The sequence below is a fragment of the Ranitomeya variabilis genome, chromosome 3 (assembly GCF_051348905.1).
Source record: "Ranitomeya variabilis isolate aRanVar5 chromosome 3, aRanVar5.hap1, whole genome shotgun sequence".
Classification (NCBI taxonomy): domain Eukaryota; kingdom Metazoa; phylum Chordata; class Amphibia; order Anura; family Dendrobatidae; genus Ranitomeya; species Ranitomeya variabilis.
In genome coordinates this window covers 165,073,607-165,092,641 of record NC_135234.1, presented here as the reverse complement: position 1 = coordinate 165,092,641, position 19,035 = coordinate 165,073,607, and the positions used below count along the sequence as shown (strand labels likewise).

At 42.1% G+C, this 19,035-nt stretch overlaps 1 protein-coding gene across 3 annotated transcripts in view; it reads right to left on the bottom strand.

The window, feature by feature from the left end:
• Positions 1-13,575: 13,575 nt before the first annotated feature.
• LOC143815531 (uncharacterized) overlaps positions 13,576-19,035 on the bottom strand; it is a 176,344-nt gene continuing 170,884 nt past the window's right edge. For all 3 annotated transcript variants that reach the window (XR_013223767.1, XR_013223766.1, XM_077294821.1), the window contains 3 exons: positions 15,486-15,603; positions 14,786-15,001; positions 13,576-14,582 (listed from right to left, as the gene is read on the bottom strand). Coding sequence is in view for 1 of the 3 variants with exons in the window: in XM_077294821.1 (XP_077150936.1) it covers positions 14,878-15,001; positions 15,486-15,603 (242 nt within the window). In the remaining 2 variants the exon portion in view is untranslated. The remainder of the gene's footprint in view (positions 14,583-14,785; positions 15,002-15,485; positions 15,604-19,035) is intronic.

The following is a 19,035-nucleotide window of genomic DNA, read 5'->3' as shown; positions in this document are numbered from 1 at the left end:
AGCAGCACTGAAGACTCTTTCGGATAGCACACTAGCAGCAGGGCAAGCGAGCTCCTGTAATGCATATTCTGCCAATTCAGGCTAGGTGTCTATTTTAGATGCCCAGTAATCAAAGGGGAATGACCTGTGAGGGAGAACATCGATGAGGGAGGAAAAGTAGTTCGTAACCATACTGGAAAAATGCTGTCTCCTGTCACCTTGAATCGATGCAGCAGTACCTATCGTTTCAGCGGTCATTGCGAAATCACTCCACAACCTGGTCATAGAACCCCTCTGTCCAACGCCACTTTGGATTTGTGCACCTCTAACACCTCTGCCATGTTGCCCCCTACGGCTCGTGTGAGAACCATCACCGCCGCTGTGTGCTGGGAATGCCTGAACCAAACGGTCTACAAGAGTTGCTTGTATGGTAGCCAATATTTGCTCAAGGTTCTCATGTGGCATGATATTTTGTAATTTTCCTTTATATCGTGGATCCAGGAGGCAGGCCAACCAGTAATCGTCATCGGTCATCATTTTGATAATGCGGGGGTCCGTTTTTAGGATACGCAAGGCATACTCAGCCATGTGGGCCAATGTTCCAGGTGTCAATTCACTGCTTGTGCTGGTTTGAGGAGCACTTTCTTGCAAATTAACATCACTTGTGTCCCGCAAAACCCCTGTACCTGACCTTGCAATGCCACCAGTTTCTATTGCCCCCTGAGAAGCATCCTCCTCCCATAAATATTCATCCCCATCATCCTCCTCCTCCTCTTCGTCCGCCACCTCGTCCAGGAGAGTTCCCTGAGCAGACAATGGCTGACTGTCATCAAGGCTTCCCTCCTCCTCGGCTGCAGACGCCTGCTCCTTAATGTGCATCAAAATTTGCATCAGCAGACGCATTAGTGGGATGCTCATGTTTATGATGGCGTTGTCTGCACTTACCAGCTGTGTGCATTCCTCAAAACACTGAAGGACTTGACAGAGGTCTTGTAGCTTCGACCACTGCACACCAGACAACTCCATGTCTGCCATCCAAGTGCCTGCCCGTTGTGAAAGAAATGGTTAAAACTGAATGTGTATCGTCCCACAAATAAATTACAGCATGCCTCTGTTCGCACAGCCTCTGAAGCATGTGCAGTGTGGAGTTACACCTTGTTGCAACGTTGATTATTAGGCGGTGCTGGGGAAGATTCAGCGATCGCTGATGGTTCAGCATACGGCTGGAGTGTACGGGCGACCGGCGGATGTGCGAGCAAAGTCTTCGCACCTTCAGGAGCAGGGCTGGTAACCCCGGATAATTTTTCAGGAAGCACTGCACCACCAAGTTCAAGGTGTGAGCCAGGCAAGGTATGTGTTTAAGTTCTGAAAGGGCTATGGCAGCCATACAATTCCTTCCGTTATCACTGACTACCTTGCCTGCCTCAAGTTGTACACTGCCCAGCCATGACTTAGTTTGTTGCTGCAAGTACTCAGCCAGTACTTCCGCGGTGTGTCTGTTGTCGCCCAAACACTTCATTTGTAACACAGCCTGCTGACGCTTTCCACTAACTGTTCGATAATGTGACACCTCGTGTGCAACACTGGCAGCTGCAGATGGAGTGGTCGTGCGACTGCGCTCTGTGGACGAGCTTTCGCTTCTGGAGGAGGAGGAGGAGGGGTGGCGAACGCCTACAGCCAATTGTTTCCTAGACTGTGGGCTAGGCAGAACTGTCCCACTATGGCTGTCCCCAGTGGACCCTGCATCCACCACATTAACCCAGTGTGCCGTGATGGACACGTAACGTCCCTGGCCATGCCTACTGGTCCATGCATCTGTTGTGAGGTGCACTTTTCCACTGACTGATTGCCTCAGTGCATGGACAATGCGGTCTTTGACATGCTGGTGGAGGGCTGGGATGGCTTTTCTCCCAAAGAAGTGCCGACTGGGTAGGTCATAGCGTGGTACTGCGTAGGCCATCAGGTCTTTGAAAGCTTCGCTTTCAACCAACCGGTAGGGCATCATCTCTAATGAGATTAGTATAGCAATGTGGGCGTTCAAACCCTGTGTACATGGATGAGAGGATGAGTACTTTCTTTTCCTAATGAGAGTCTCTTGTAGGGTGAGCTGGACTGGAGAGCTGCATATGGTGGAACTAGCGGTGGTGGTGGTGGTGGACATGGCGGATTGAGAGAGGGTTGGTGATGGTATTCCTGATGTTGGCCTACATACAGTGTTTCCTACCAATAACCTTGTGATTCCTTGACTGCTTTGGCCTTGCGACGATACCTCCACATTTGCTGCTGGTGGTGTCCTAACCGGTGGGTTTACAGTGAGGGAAGCAATGTAGCGTTGCTGACTAACTTCATTCTGAGCATGTGAACCAATGGTACGTGACGTTTGGTAGTTAGTCCAGGCTTGCAAGTGCATGCTGGTTAAATGTCTATGCATGCACGTTGTATTTAAATTTTGAAGATTCTTCCCTCTGCTAAAGGTCTTTAAGCATTTCTTACAGATAACTTTTGACTGATCATTCGGATCTTGGTTAAAAAATTGCCACACTGCACTCTTCCTGCTATTGAATACCTTTTCAGGCATTGCACGCTGTGCTACTTTCACCGGATGGCCACGCTGTCCTAAAACTGTTTTTGTTTTTGACACACGTTTTTGGCCTGATACGGGCCTGCCAGATGACAGCTGTTGCGATGTAGATGGCTGCTGCAGATCATCCTCCTCTGCTTCTGAGCTACTGGCAGCGGCACCCTCTTCCCCCAATGGCTGCCAATCTGGGTCAACAACTGGGTCATTTATCACCTCCTCTTCAATGTCATGTGCACCTTCCTCTGTGTCACCGTGTAAGGTGCTATAGCGTTCGGGACGGGGCACCATAGTCTCATCAGGGTCAGATTCTGGCTCAGTACGCTGCGAGGGCAATGTAGTGATCTGAGTCAATGGAACAGCATAATAATCTAGCTGTTGCTGTGCATCTGTGCACTCCATGTCCGATTCATCTTGTAATGGGCAGTTAACAATTTCCCTTTCTAACCCAGGAACGGTATGTGTAAAGAGCTCCATGGAGTAACCTGTAGTGTCGCCTGACGCATCCTTCACTTTTGGTTTGGGTGAAGGACACAAGGAAACGTCTTGTTCCTGACCGGGAGCATCCACTGATGACTCGCTGCTTTTATATTTTGAACTTTCTGAAGAGGAGGCGAAAGAGCTAGAGTCTGAGTCAGCAAGGAAAGCCAAAACTTTTTCCTGCTGCTTTAAAAGCGGTTTTCCTACTCCAAGATAAGGGAGCCTTCAAGGCCTTGTGTAGCCAGACGATGACGCTGGCTCAACACCTCCAGCCTTAGGTGCTATTTTGCTTTTCCCACTACCACCAGATGCTCCACCACCACCATCAGTACCAGCTGGCAATGACCGCCCACAGCCTCTTCCACCAGACTTCCTCATTTTTGGGAAAATGTAACCAAATCAACAACCGTTATATGGTACTGTAAAACAAGGTAGAAGGTGTATATAAACTTGTTGAGAATTTAAATCTCCCTTTTTATTTTGGGGAGACTGCACCACAACTCAGGCTCAGTGTATAACACAACACAATGTAAGTGGCAGAGCGTGGCTGGCTGATATACGACAAACTAAAAGAACTGACGTATATCCACTTTGTGACAATTTGAATCTCCCTTTTTTGGGGGGAGACTGCACCACAACTCAGGACCAGTGTATAACACAACACAATGTAAGTGGCAGAATGTGCCTGGCTGATATACGACAAACTAACAGAACTGATGTATATCCACTTTGTGACAATTTGAATCTCCCTTTTATTGGGGGGAGACTGCACCAAAACTCAGGCCCAGTGTGTAACACAACACAATGTAAGTGGCAGAAAGTGGCTGGAAGATATCTGAAAAAATCCAAGGACTGTAGTACAATTTCAATCTCCCTACAATGATCTCATTATATACTCACCTTTCCCGCTCCTCGCGATGCTCCAGTGGCTGCTCCATGCAAGCAGTAGGTTCCGGTGCTAAGGATGGTATGCGACAAGGACCTGCCATGATGTCACGGTCATGTGACCGCAACATCATCACAGGTCCTGCGCGCCTGCGCGAGAAGGACCTGCCATGACGTCACGGTCATGTGACCGTAACGTCATCACACCCTGGGACCAAAAGCTGCCGCCTGCACCACACATAGGCGACAGAACTACAAGGGTACCTTCGGAAGGTGAGTATATGTTTATTTTTTATTTTTTAACCTGTGACATACGTGGCTGGGCAATATACTACGTAGCTGGGCAAAATACCATGTGACTGGCCAATATACTACGTGGCTGGGCAATATACTACGTGGCTCTGTGCTGTATACTACGTCGCTGTGCAATATACTATGTGGCTCTGTGCTGTATGCTATGTAACTGGGCAATATACTACGTCACTGGGCAATATACTACGTCACTGGGCAATATACTACGTGGCTGGGCAATATACTACGTCACTGGGCAATATACTACATGGCTGGGCAATATATTACGTAACTTGGCAATATACTATGTGGCTGAGCAATATACTACGTGGCTGGGCAATATACTACGTGGCTGGGCAATATATTACGTAACTGGGCAATATACTACGTGGCTGGGCAATATACTACATCACTGGGCAATGTACTACGTAACTGGGCAATATACTACATGGCTGGGCAATATACTATGTGGCTGGGCAATATACTACATCACTGGGCAATGTACTACGTAACTGGGCAATATGCTACGTGGCTGGGCAATATACTACGTGGCTGGGCAATATACTACGTGGACATGCATATTCTAGAATACCCGATGAGTTAGAATCGGGCCACCATCTAGTTTGGATGAATTTATTCTGATAATGTAGAATAGTTGCTGAGACTCCAATACAATAACTTCACAATATATTGTTTCCAATAATTGAATTTAGATCTGAGTGTACTGCGGCATTTAATAACAATACCCATGTTACATTGCAGAGACCAGTTCCCTAGCAGTGGACTTAGCTATTATGGCTATATCCCTTTATTGTAGCAACATTGCAGGTTTGGTAATAGAGATAACAGGAGAGGGTTTTTTTTTATCTGTAGCTCAACAGTCTAATTATTTCTCTGTATTCTTTCCTACTGCATAGGGTAATTATAGACCATTAAGTATAAACATTAGGTACAAACTAGTTTCTTATTTAGGCATTGGAATACAGTATTGAATAGTTTAAGTATAACCATTATAGCTTACATTTTTTTCTTTCGACTTTGATAGGACATGATACAGTATTTACATAATAGGTGAAGCATTAAGTTCCTTAAATCACATTGTTCAAAATCCATAGAGATGTACCAATATAACTTTCTCTTATATGCATTTGGCATTTGACATTTTTTCAAGTTTCCTGAACAGTAGAATCCTACGTGGAAGGAAATAATGACACTCGTAGATGTCTTTACTATACATTGAATACTTTTCATGTTCTATATTACAATTCTTTCTAAAGTTTTTCTCTATTTTTAATTTTACTAACATGAAAGATTGGGATTAAAGAGCATGAGTGGCCAAAGACATTGTACATGACTGTTTATGTAGTTACTTTAATCACTTTCTCCAGCCTGGACTGCTGCCAAGATAAGAAATGTAAAACTTTAGCGTAGGAACATTCTGCAAAATTTCAGCAAGCAGCTCCAATATCAGCATTCATTAAACATTATCTCCAAACATTTGTTACTAATTTTACTAATATTGATGTTAGTCTGTATATCAATGGAAAAGCTGTTGCATGATGACTGCATGATAAAAATTACATCTTAAACCTGGAGGCACAATCAAAATGCTGATACGGTTACAAAAAAGTGTGTCTTGCTCAAAATCTGGAATTTAACATTATTATTAGTAATGCCAGGAGACATCACAGGTTTAAGTTAACAAAGCAGATATTCAGTAGCATGTCTTTAAGCTTGTAGGTCCCAATGCAAAATCTCCAACAGGGCCCCAGCAAACAGCGTTTTTTAAAATCAGGATTGGTTGTCTGTCTCATATGGGCCAAACGGATCTGTTAGTCTTATGTAGCATCCATTGTCCGGGTGCTGCTGCAACTCCTATATATATAGGAACGATGCCAGGTTGTATTTTCACTGCAGATAAATTGCACTACATTGTGCAAGAAAAACCCAAAGCCAGGGAAATAACCAACTCCATAGATACTAGTAAATAAGGAGAAAAATGGAGTTTCATGGTTAAAAAATTGTAATTTTATTAGCTACATATAATATAAGTATTACAAAAATACAAAAGAATGACGGCAAAGTGCACAAGGATGGAAACAGAGGACCACCGATGCCAATCAACAACCAAAGAACCTGTGCCAGGAGCAGGTAAAGTGCAGCTCAATTGAGTAAACAGTTATAGCCTAGTGTCAAATTGTGGCATGTAAAACATTAGTTTAGAGCAGCGCTTACCAGTGCAAATGAGGAGTTGAAGGCACCGGGCTGGATCCAATAAACTCTGCCTATATATAGGTATGATCAAGCAGATGAAAGTATTACAATGCATTTTCTATTTTTTTAATTTTTTTGCTTTATAACTTTTTAGAAATTTGTTTGTTTGTTTGTGTGCTTTTATTTCATTTTACAAGATTTGGTATCTTTTCCAAATTTGTTTTTTTACAAATTCAACACAAAATTTCACTTTTAATAACAGCAGAAGTCTCAAGATCACACATGTATTTCAGATTTAATGAGGAATTAATTTTAGAATTATTTTTAAAATGTTGTACTTTGATTATCCCTATATTAGGGGCGCAAAACAGGTGTACTGGACCCAGAGCCATAACTAAGAGTTCAATTCGTAGTTGGGAGCGAAACTTCTGAGTGGGCCCCTTACCAGGTAACTATGCTTACAATTACGGTTGTGCCCCATAAAGTTGGTTTAGGGGAACCTCAGTAGATTTTTGTGCAGTTACTGAAAATTAAATACTATACAAAGACAAACATAAATGCAAAGGGTATGGAAAGTATTCAGACTCCATTACATTTTTCACTCTTTGTTTCATTGCAGCTGTTTGGTAAATTCAAAAAAGTTCATTTTTTTCTCAATAATGTACACTCTGCACCCCACCTTGACTGAAAAAACAGAAATGTAGACATTTTTGCAAATTTATTAAAAAACAAAAACTGAACTATCACATGGTCATAAGTATTCAGACCCTTTTCTCAGTATTGAGTAGAAGCACTCTTTTGATCTAGTACAGCCATGAATGTTCTTGGGAATGATGCAACAAGCTTTTCACACCTGGATTTGGGGATCCTCTGCCATTCTTCCTTGCAGATCCTCTCCAGTTTCGTCAGGTTGGATGGTGAACGTTGGTGGACAGCCATTTTCAGGTCTCTCCAGAGATTCTCAATTGGGTTTAGGTCAGGGCTCTGTCTGGGCCAGTCAAGAATGAACAGAGGTGTTCTGAAGCCACTCATTTTGTTATTTTAGCTGTGTGCTTAGGGTCATTGTCTTGTTGGAAGGTGAACCTTCGGCCAAGTCTGAGGTCCAGAGCACTCTGGAACAGGTTCTCATCCAGGATATTTCTGTACTTGGCCGCATTCTTGTTTCCTTCAATGAGAACCAGTCCTCCTGTCCCTACAGCTGAAAAACACCCCCATAGCATGAAGCTACCACCACCATGTTTCACTATTGGGATTGTATTGGGCAGGTGATGAGCAGTGCCTGGTTTTCTCTACACATATCGCTTAGAGTTATCACCAAAAAGGTCTATCTTCGTCTCATCAGACCTGAGAATCTTATTTCTCAAAGTATGGGAGTCCTTCATGTGTTTTTTAGCAAACTCTATGCGGGCTTTCATATGCCTTGCACTGAGGAGAGGCTTCCGTTGGGCCACTCTGCCATAAAGGCCTGACTGGTGGAGGGCTGAAGTGATACTTGACTTTGTGGAACTTTCTTCCATCTCCCTACTGCATCTCTGGAGCACAACCACAGTGATCTTGGGGTTCTTGTTTACCTCTCTCACCAAGGCTCTTCTCCCAGGATTGCTCATTTTGTCTGGATGGCTAGGTCTATGAAGACTTCTAGTGGTCCCAAACTTCTTCCATTTAAGGATTATGGAGGCCACTTTGCTCACAGGAACCTTGAGTACTGCAGAAATTCTTTTGTAACCTTAGCCAGACCTATGTCCTGCCACAATTCTGTCTCTGAGCTCCTTGGCCAGTTCCTTTCATCTCATGATTCTAATTTGATCTGACATGCACTGTGAGCTGTGAGGTCTTAGGATACTTTCACACTAGCGTTGTTTTGTAATACATTGCAATGCGTCATTCAGGAGAAAAAACGCATCCTGCAAAGTTGTCTGCAGGATGCGTTTTTTCCCCATAGACTAACATTACCGACGCATTGCGACGTATTGCCACACGTCGCAACCGTCGTGCGACAGTTGTGTCGTGTTTTGGCAGACCGCCGCCACAAAAAAAGTTACATGTAACTTTTTTTGTGCGTCGAGTCCGCCATTTTTGACCGCGCATGCACAGACAAAACTTCGCCCACTACTCCCCGTACCTTGCAATGGGGCAGCGGAAGACTGCGTAAGACTGCTTCCGCTGCCCACGTCTGGCATTTATTTCACAGCATGCGTCGGTACGTCGGCCCGACGCACTGCGACAGGCCCGTACCGACGCTAGTGTGAAAGGAGCCTTATATAGACAGGCGTGTGCCTTTCCAAATCAAGTCCTATCAGTTTAATTAAACACAGCTGGGCTCCAATGAATGAATAGAACCATCTCAAGGAGGATCACAAGGAAATGGACAGCATGTGACTTAAAGAGACTCTGTCACCTGAATTTGGAGGGAACAATTTTCAGTCATATGGGCGGGGTTTTCGGGTGTTTGATTCACCCTTTCCTTACCCGCTGGTTGCATGCTGGCTGCAATATTGGATTGAAGTTCATTCTCTGTCCTCCGTAGTACATGCCTGCACAAGGCAATCTTGCCTTACGCAGGCGTGTACTATGGAGGACAGAGAATGAACTTCAATCCAATATTGCAGCCAGCATGCAGCCAGAGGGTAAGGAAAGGGTGAATCAAACACCCGAAAACCCCGCCCATATGACTGAAAATTGTTCCCTCCAAATTCAGGTGACAGAGTCCCTTTAAATATGAGTGTCTGAGCAAAGGGTCTGAATACTTATGATCATGTGATATTTCAGTTTTTCTTTTTTGTAAATATGCAAAAATTTCTAAATTTCGCTACATTTCTGTTTTTTTCAGTCAACATGGGGTACACTCTGTACATTAATGAGAAAAAAACCCTTTTTTTGAATTTACTAAATGGCTACAATGAAACAAAGAGTACTTTCCGTGCCCACTGAATTACTTCAATTCAGTGACCATAAGGTGGTAGATACTAGTCCTGCAGAACATATAAGAGATTACAATATACGGTAGTTACACATAGGGTCTTACAGCTGACATTCTTTCTGATGTAGTTGTTCACTTTTCCTGTCTTTTTGATCTTGCCCAGACCAATATGGCGTCTTCTTCAGTTAAGAAACATCTACAGTGTTTACAAAAAAGACACATTTGACTTCTCACATTTCCAGCATCTATTCTCAACCTCAACAAACTCATCTTCCTGCTGTCACAATAGGATCCCTGCTGCTGCCATATGTGTCCCTGTTATTGCACCTACTGTGTGGCACAAATACAAAGCTTCTCTTAGTGCTCCACATAATAATGCCCACCACTGTGCCCCTTAGAAAGTGAAATGCCTCCATTGTGCCCTCTAGAGGTAAAATCACCCATTAGAAAATATTAATGCCTGTACACGTGCCCTAGAAAAGATTGCCAGGTATCATGATTAAGGGTGCTCAGTCACCGGAAACGCGTTGATCTTGGTTTTAATGTGCTGATGTTTTGTCCTCACACGCTATTTTGAAGTGAAATAAAGCTACGGATCTTTCACTGCATCGTTGAGCTGGATTCTTTTCCTTTTATGTTTGCCTACGCCCTGACACAGCGGTTCCGTGCTCCGAGCCTCCGGGAATGTCGATATGGTGAGCTGGACTTTGTTTTTTCTTACCCTAGAAAAGATTGCCTACATTTTGCCCCACAGAAAGCAATAATGCTCACTGTGTGCCCCCTTGATAGTTACAATACCTTGAGTGCCCCAGTAACAATAATTCTTTTTAAGTGGCCACTTACCATTTAGTAATGTCCTGTGAGTCCCCCTTTGTAAATCTCCTCTATACACTGTATTATCGGTCCACAGCTCCACACTTTACAGTGTGAATTCCTACACAGCACCCACATACATCATGATGTTTTCATAGCCTTGCACATCATATAATGCCACAATAGCCTCCCACCCACAGCCCCTTCACAGTATGATTATCTACACAGACTCCACATATAGTATCATGCCCTCAGAATATCCCCAAACAGCAGAATGTACCCAAAGCATCCTACACAGTAGGATGCCCCCACAGGCCCACCACACATTATGGTGTCCACACAATCCACCAACACAGTATGATGGCCCCCTAGCCACCCGCATGGTATAATGCATATAGCCTCCACAGTTTGATGGCCCTAAGCCCCACACACAGTATGTTGCTGCTAACAGTTTTCCCTGACAAGTACTGATTGACACAATAAAAAAGTCCCAGTCTCTTGATGAACTGAATTTCTATTTACAGCATGTTTATTGAGACTCAATCTAGCAGGCAGGGGTACTTTTTAGTATCAGGCATCCCCCAACCTTGTGGGAACACAGCAACCGTGTGGTGTTGCGCTATTAGCATTGCACCAATGCTTGTGACCCAAACTAACAGTGTCATGAATACCTATGATGTCAGTCAGTTATAGTAGCAAGAACTATGCTTGAAATAGAAATTAAAAACCTAAAGAGATGAACTGAAATATAAGTAAGTGTGCATGCAGCATGCAGGCGCATCTTCACACCGGCCATCAAACAGTCAAAACCCAGGACAAAAGAAAATAAGCCACATATGCTAAGGATTTAGTAAGGTTTTAATGTTAGAGGTTAGGACCATTCCGAATAGGGTTACCTTTACGTGGTGCAATAGCTTTTATGTTTTTTGGATCAAAAATTATGTTAACTAAGTATCCTATATTATTTTCATGCACTATTGTTATTTATTTATTTACTGCAAGGTATTTGCTTATTTTATTTTGTCTTTTGTCTTGGATTTTGTCTTGAAATAAGAATTGTAGCTGTAATTTATCTTCCCTTAAAACCCATTTACATAGGCTGATGATCAGTGAATGATTGTTGTGATTAGGTTATGTCAGCATAAAAACCATCATTGTCAACAGCTCATCATCCCCAGTAAATGGGAGATGTGAGGCTGATCGCATGATGTCAGGAAGATCATAGTAAAGATTTTTTTACTTCATACAGTTTTTGACAGCATGTGTGAATGGATCAGTAAGCAGTAAGAAAGTGCTGTTTATTGTCAAATAACGCTTGTTACAAGGCAAAAATTGGCATTTAGGATAGGGAAGTGCTCAAGTCAAAAGAGCTCTACTGGCACTTCAGGGGTTTGATTGATATACAGGTAGGTATATTATCAATCAGGAATGATCTTTGAGTCTTCATATTGTTGCAGTAGGATATCATGCTAGGCTAACAAACCAGTGCATTTTTCTGATATACTTCAACAACTGTTTCTTCTTTTTAAGGTCCTGCGTCGCAGATTTCCCAATGTTCCTAGTGCTTACTGCTTTTTTCCAGTGTTCCTGCCTTCATTATGGAGCCATTGTTATAATTCTTAGGCTAGGGTCACATTGCGTTAGGGCAGTCCGTTTAGCGCATAGCGCTATGGACTGCGCTAACGCAATGTTCCAAAAGGGATCGCGTTAGCCGATCCCGCTAGCGCAGATCCCCGATCTGCGCTAGCGAGGAACGAACCGCAAACGCTGCAAGCAGCGTTCGCGAGCCATCACTCAAATGATGGCACATTGCTAGCGCACGCCCAATGTGGGCGGGCGCTAGCGGTGCGTTCGCCATTACAGGCAATGGCGGCGTTAACGGACTACGTTACACCGCGTTATGCTGCGGTGTAACGTAGTCCGTTAAACGCGGTCACATAACGCAATGTGACCCTAGCCTTAGGAGCAGTACAGCGAGGTTTCTGTTCAGAACTGATTTTATTGATAGGAACACTTTACATCACAGGACATCATTCAGAGGGACATATTTTAATTCACTACATTCTGTACTGTGCCCAGGCAGTTTCTGCACTTGTCTGCCATGTCGATGAGCACAGGGAGCTAAATACCGTGCCGGTCACATACACAACCTATGGTTGTGACATGCTAGATTTTAGCAATGCTTCAGAAAAAGCTTCAGGAAACAAAAGCTACACACAATTTTTCCAATGAAGGAGAGTTTCCTGAAGCAGTTTCCACTCCTATAAAGCTTGTCACTTTTAATTGTCTCAAAAATACTACTTACCTGATTCATCATTTCCAATTTTCTTTTTATGGATTGTTGTAGTTGCTGACATTTTCTGCATCAAACTCTTAAAAATTGTGCTATTGGTTCACAAATGTGGTCCACAATAAAAAATACTCTTTATTATTGTTTTTAACTGTTTTTTCTTCTTGCAAACTTTTAGCAACAAAAGATGAAAATCCTTTAAAAAGTTGCACATCCATCTTGAAATATGCCAAACTCAAAACTTTGCCAAAAAACCATACTCCAGGCAATGACATTTGGTAAATGCAAATCTTGAGATGCACACTGGATTGTCAACAACTAAATGACAAGAACAGTGATTTAGACTTGTAGGCTTGAGCTACATAGCTGCTTTCAGTCACTAGTAATAAAATAGTGGAACTAGCAAAACCATAATTCCGCTGACAAAAAAAGAGGCATGTCTGAATTTTCTGTGAGCCTCAATGTATTTTTTTTCGTTGGGAAACGTGGTAACGTGTCCAATGTTGCCCCAGGACTCCTGACTGCAGGATCTCTTCTGGTATTTCATTCTAGGTAGTTATTATTATAAGTACAATAAGTAAAGCATGTCACTTCCGCCATAACATTGTTAAACGGGAAGAAAAATTCCCAAAAGCATATAAAAGAAACATGTATATGAAGTGCCTTAATTCCCAATTAGATTGTTGCACACACATTGTCTAAAAACCATAGTAAACACTTTACAATTAGAACAAAATATTGCCTTGTTTCTGAGAATCGGTGAGAAACATAATTCATTTCAGAAACACATAAAAATACATTAAACATCTAGTTAAATTAGATGTAACAATAAAACGTTACTATGTGAAGTGAATAAATTGCAAAGAAAACAAACTAAATTATTCCCCTTAAAGCCAATGAAAAGCTAAATTGTAAAATTTACAGAGGCTTGACGATTACATTCAATTTGCCAGATGTATTTGTTTTCCTACTATATTAAGGGCAAAGAAGTTCATAGAAAATGAAAAACAGACACTAAATATAAGCGAAAAAAGAAATGTTTGAATGTTAAGCAATTAGATGACAGGATTTAAATATGCAATTCAGTGTATAGAAACTCGGCCAATCATCTTGTTTTAAGGATAATGATTTTATTGGTTTTGATTTACAGACACTAGCTCATTTTCATGCTGAAAAAGTGAATATTTATACGCTTTAATATTGGAATATGCGTAATGAAATCCAATACAGTAAATCTAGTGTAGTCAGTTTCTAAAAATACTCAATTTCACTGAAGCACATACTGTGGAAAGTAACATATAGATTATATTGTACAGTGAGTTCGCCATCGTCACTTCAAAGTAGAATTGTCACAGAATTTAAGGCAAAAAAGCTTTAGGGTATGTTCAGACCATAACATATTTTATGTGGATTTTCCATCACGGGGTTACTGAGACAGAGAGAAGCCAGAAAACCACAGCGCCTGATTGCTCCTACTCCTGCGCTGAAAAGAAGCACTTCACCTTCTTTTTAAATGGTGTAAATTTCTTTTGGCAGTACAAGGGATAATCGGTTATGTTGGGAGCTCTGGGAGTCCAGACTCTCAGCTGAGCATGGTTAGCCACTTATATTCCCTATATAATCTGGGTCCTGTCTGACACACATCGTCAGAGCTAGCTTATGCTGCATGGCTGGGAGGATAGTTGCTTGGTGGTCATATGAGAAGGCGTTTGGTGGGTTTATCAGTAACTGTTGCTTGGGTTAGTAAGTGTGATAATTCCCTTTTCTTCTCCTACTTTAGTTTTTCCCCATCCTCCATTCCCCGATGCAATCCTCTGTTTTATGTGAGTGAATATTTGTGTGCCTGGAATTTTTTCCATTGCCCCTGTTGCTTTGTTTGTCAGATTGGTGTGCTGCGGTGAACAGCTGCTCCCCTCTTCCTTGGATGGGGTAAGGGAACAGACAGAGGGTGGATTCAGGAGATAAGGCAAGGTACATGGCCCCGGCATCTTCACCATCAGAAGTAATCCAGAGAACAGGGCGAGCTAGGGTGCCCCTGGTGTTAGTGACAGGGAAGGATCCTCTGGTCCCAGGTCACCCAACATCCGAGTCTTGACAATTCTAATATGCTGAATATGTGCCCCCAATCCGGCCTGCAAGACAAAAAAAAGGCATTTTGTTATATTCACCTAAAGGGCGGTCCGGTCTGATGGGCATCTTTGGGCTTGTTTCGGTGCCTCCTCTCTTTTTGTGATCATCATCCTCCTGCACTGCTTCCTGTGAATAATGCATCCTATAACATCCACACAGTGTCCAGCATCACACTCCTGTGCATTTATCATGGTCATGAGCTTACCTGATGAGGTGGATGCTCTAAGCGGAAGGTCAGGGTGAGCATCAAAGACTGCAAGCGATGAAGCAGGACAGCAGGTCTTGATTGACGGCATATCAATCAGCAAAGACTAGGACAGCTGGTATACAGGACAACAGCCACGCAAGTGTAACAATAAGCTCCAGATGAAGTAGAGCCAAGTGTGCAGATGCACACAGGAGCAGTAGATGTATAGGCAATCTGGAATTGTAACATAGATATGGTTAATAGCAGAGACATATGTAATCAGGAACTTCTAACAAATATATGGTTAATAGCAGACGTATGTATTCAGGAACATGTAGCGGGGTATAGAGAACCGTAGGATAGCAGAGAAGTATTGGCAAGCTAGTAAATTGCTGACAGAGATGTGGTACATGTATACATAGCAGAAATATATTGGAAAATTGATAATTTCCTTGCATATGAATAGGTAAGGTAAATAGAACACAAAGAACATTTGTAAAAAGTTAATTATCTGGAACTTTAATTGCAGAATGGTGCGTGTAGATTATACATAGTTGGACTGAGTTTGGGAATAACACTGATAGCAGAATGGAAGGCAGGAGAACCAGAGGTGATCATTAGATACCTTGCTGAAGCTAAAACAAGTTGAAGAAGAAGCAAACTCCTAACAAACATGTGATAGCTAAGAACAATACTTTCTATTAGAACCTGAGCCAACCTTAAATGACTGTGGGTGATGACATCAACGATGCTTTCCAGGATACTAGAATAGTCCATCATGAAGTAGCACAGAGGGAGCCAGCTATAGAGAAAGGAAGCAAGACCTGCCACTGGAGCTGGAAAAGGATTGTACCAGTCACTTTAGTCATACATTTGGAGTTCAGAAAAGGTACTACAGCTTTATTATTTAATGATAAATGTAAAGAAATGTAAAAAAAAATATGTCAGGTAAATACCTAAGTGCTTCTTAACCCTTTTACCCCCAAGGGTGATTTGCATGTTAATGACCAGGCCAATTTTTACAATTCTGACCACTGTCCCTTTATGAGGTTATAACTCTGGAATGCTTCAACGGATCCTGGTGATTCTGTTTTCTCATGACATATTGTACTTCATGGTAGTGGTAAAATTTCTTTGATATGACTTGCATTTATTTGTAAAAAAAAATGGAAATTCGGCGAAAATTTTGAAAATTTTGCAATTTTCTAACCTTGAATTTTCATGCCCTTAAATCACAGAGATATGTCACACAAAATACTTAATAAGTAACATTTCCCACATATCTACTTTACATCAGCACAACTTTGGAACCAAAATTTTTTGGTTAGGGAGTTATAAGGGTTAAAAGTTGACCAGCGATTTCTCATTTTTACAACACCATTTTTTTAAAGGACCACATCACATTTGAAGTCACTTTGAGGGGTCTATATGATAGAAACTACCCAAAAGCGACACCATTCTAAAAACTGTACCGCTCAAGGTGCTCAAAACCACATTCAAGAAGTGTATTAACCCTTCAGGTGCTACACAGGAATTTTTGGAATGTGTAAAAAAAATGAACATTTAACCTTTTTTCACCAAAAATTTACTTCAGATTCAATTTGTTTTATTTTACCAAGGGTAACTGGAGAAATTGGACTCCAAAAGTTGTGCCATTTGTCCTGAGTATGCTGATACCCCATATGTGGGAGTAAATCACTGCTTGGGCGCATGACAGAGCTTGGAAGGGAAGGAGCGCCGTTTGACTTTTTCAATGCAGAATTGGCTGGAATTGAGATCAGATGCCATGTCACGTTTGGAGAGTCCCTGATGTGCCTAAACAGTGGAAACCCAAACAAGTTACCCCATTTTGGAAACTAGACCACCAAAGGAACTTATCTACATGTGTGGTGAGCACTTTGAACCCCCCAATTGTTTCACAGAAGTGTATAATGTAGAGCCGTGAAAATAAAACATCATTTTTTTTTACAAAAATTATAATTTAGCCCGCATTTTTTAATTTTCCTAAGGGTATCTGGAGACTTTATACCCCAAAGGTTGTTGTGCAATTTGTCCTGAGTACGCTGTTACCCCATATGTGGGGGAAACCACTGTTTGGGTGCACGGCAGAGCTCGGAAGGGAAGGAGCACCGTTTGACTTTTTCAAAGCCGAATTGGCTGGAATTGAGATCGGATGCCATGTCTCGTTTGGAGAGACCCTGATGTGTCTAAACAGTGGAAACCCCCCAATTCTAACTCCAACCCTAACCCCAACACACCCCTAACCATAATGCCAACCCTAACCTTAACCCTAACCACACCTCTAACCAGAACACCCCCCAACCCTAATCCCAACCCTAACCACAACTCTAAGCCCAACACACCCATAATCCCAACACACCTCGAATCCCAACCCTAACCATAACCCTAACCACACCCCTAACCCTGACACACCCCTAACCCTAATCCCAACCCTAACCCCAATCCCAACTGTAGTACGTCGGATGTCAGAAAGGGGTTAAGATTTCCTTCACAGAATTATTATTTCTTTTACTTGTGTTTTAAACCACGCAAATATTTTGCTTGGTTTAATTTGGTATATATGCAGTACATAAATGCATGTTCACATTGGCCATAAAGCATCCAAAAGCTACAATAAACAAAAATACACCCTGCTGTAACTAAGTAAGTAAAAAAGCAAAAGTGCATTAAAATAACATAGGGTTCCTAGTAACACTAATAATGATAAAAAATAGCATAAAAGCCACCCCACCGTTGGCAAGGTGACCCTGTTCAGGATGGTCCTACACTGTCTAATATTAAAAACTTTACCATGTGTCAGAGTTGACCTTCCCATTTCAAGGTTACACAGGACCTTTTCATCTGGACAAAAACCTTATGTGTGTCAAGTGAGATCAATACTGTTTAAATAGGCGGTGTTTTAGGAAAAAAAAGCAAAAAAATGCCAAACCGAGCACATGTCAGGTTAAAGTTCAATCATAATAACACTTAGAATGAAGTGAATAATAACAGCAAAGGTGCAGAATGAAGAATCATATAAATAAAATGCAATTTTGATGATGAAGTAGTAAATATAAAACTGAATAAAAGTTGAAAAGTTGACCATTAAAATATTTTTAAAATTACTGTGTGTCTTTAATTTATTGTGCTCCGTGCCTAGAACCTATGTTCTGAAGCTAAAGCAGAACACATTGAATTAGTGGGAGGGGCCACCAAATGGAAAGGTGATTACAAGGAAAGGTAGGAATTTACCAGTGGAGTGGGTAATTGTCGCTGAAAGAAACATTAATGCAGAGTATTCAGTGAATGAGGAGTGGATTGTGAAAGTGAGGAAGGGGAAACCAGGAGGAGGTAAATGATGGGATAGAGATATATATGCACACAGGTCACATATGCCAAGGACGCGATCATAGGAGTTCTGCAGTATAGCATGCTGGAGCTGAACTGACATGTCATACATGTCATGCCGTCGTTGAAGTGAAGTTTCTATCTGGGAGATGAAATGAGTTGGAAGAAGGAGGGAGAAGGGAAATAACAAACGGGAGAGTAGCTGATTAACAACTAGTGAGTGTGATGGAAGGAAAACCGGAAAAATCATGGTCACGTTAGTAAGAAACTCTTAAAGGGAATCTGTCACCCCCAAAATCGTATATGAGCTGTGGCCACCGGCATCAGGCGCCGGGCCTCTCTGACCTTTCCCGGCACCTGCGCAGTGCAGTACTTTGCTCTTCCCTCAACAGGGCAGATAAAGTATGCCTGCGCAGGAGCTGCGGCAAGAAGAGGATGTCATTGTATGAAGATAGGAGGCGCTGGACCGGACAGCGACGCCCATCGGATCCGGACCGCAGCGGGACCACCCCTGGGTGAGTATAATATAACCTTTATTTCTCATCTTTCAGGTTACATCGGGGGCTTATCTACAGCATTACATAATGCTGTAGATAAGCCCCTGATGCCGGAGGCCGCAGCTCATATACGATTTTGGGGGTGACAGACTCCCTTTAAAACAAAATACTTCAAAATTAATTGGTTGTTCATAAAAAGACATCGGTAATCTCATTTAACCTATTGGGAACAAGGGTGTTTAGCTTATAAATCAAAGAATCTCTTTTCGGTTTAACTGCTGTATTCTATTATGAGAATACGGGGGAATTTGTTCTATGGCAAAAAAAGTTGTTTGTACTCTTTATTTTGCTTAATACACTGTGTTCCAAATTATTATGCACAAAGAGTTTAGGAGTGATAAGGTTAGAATTTTTTTGTTTGTC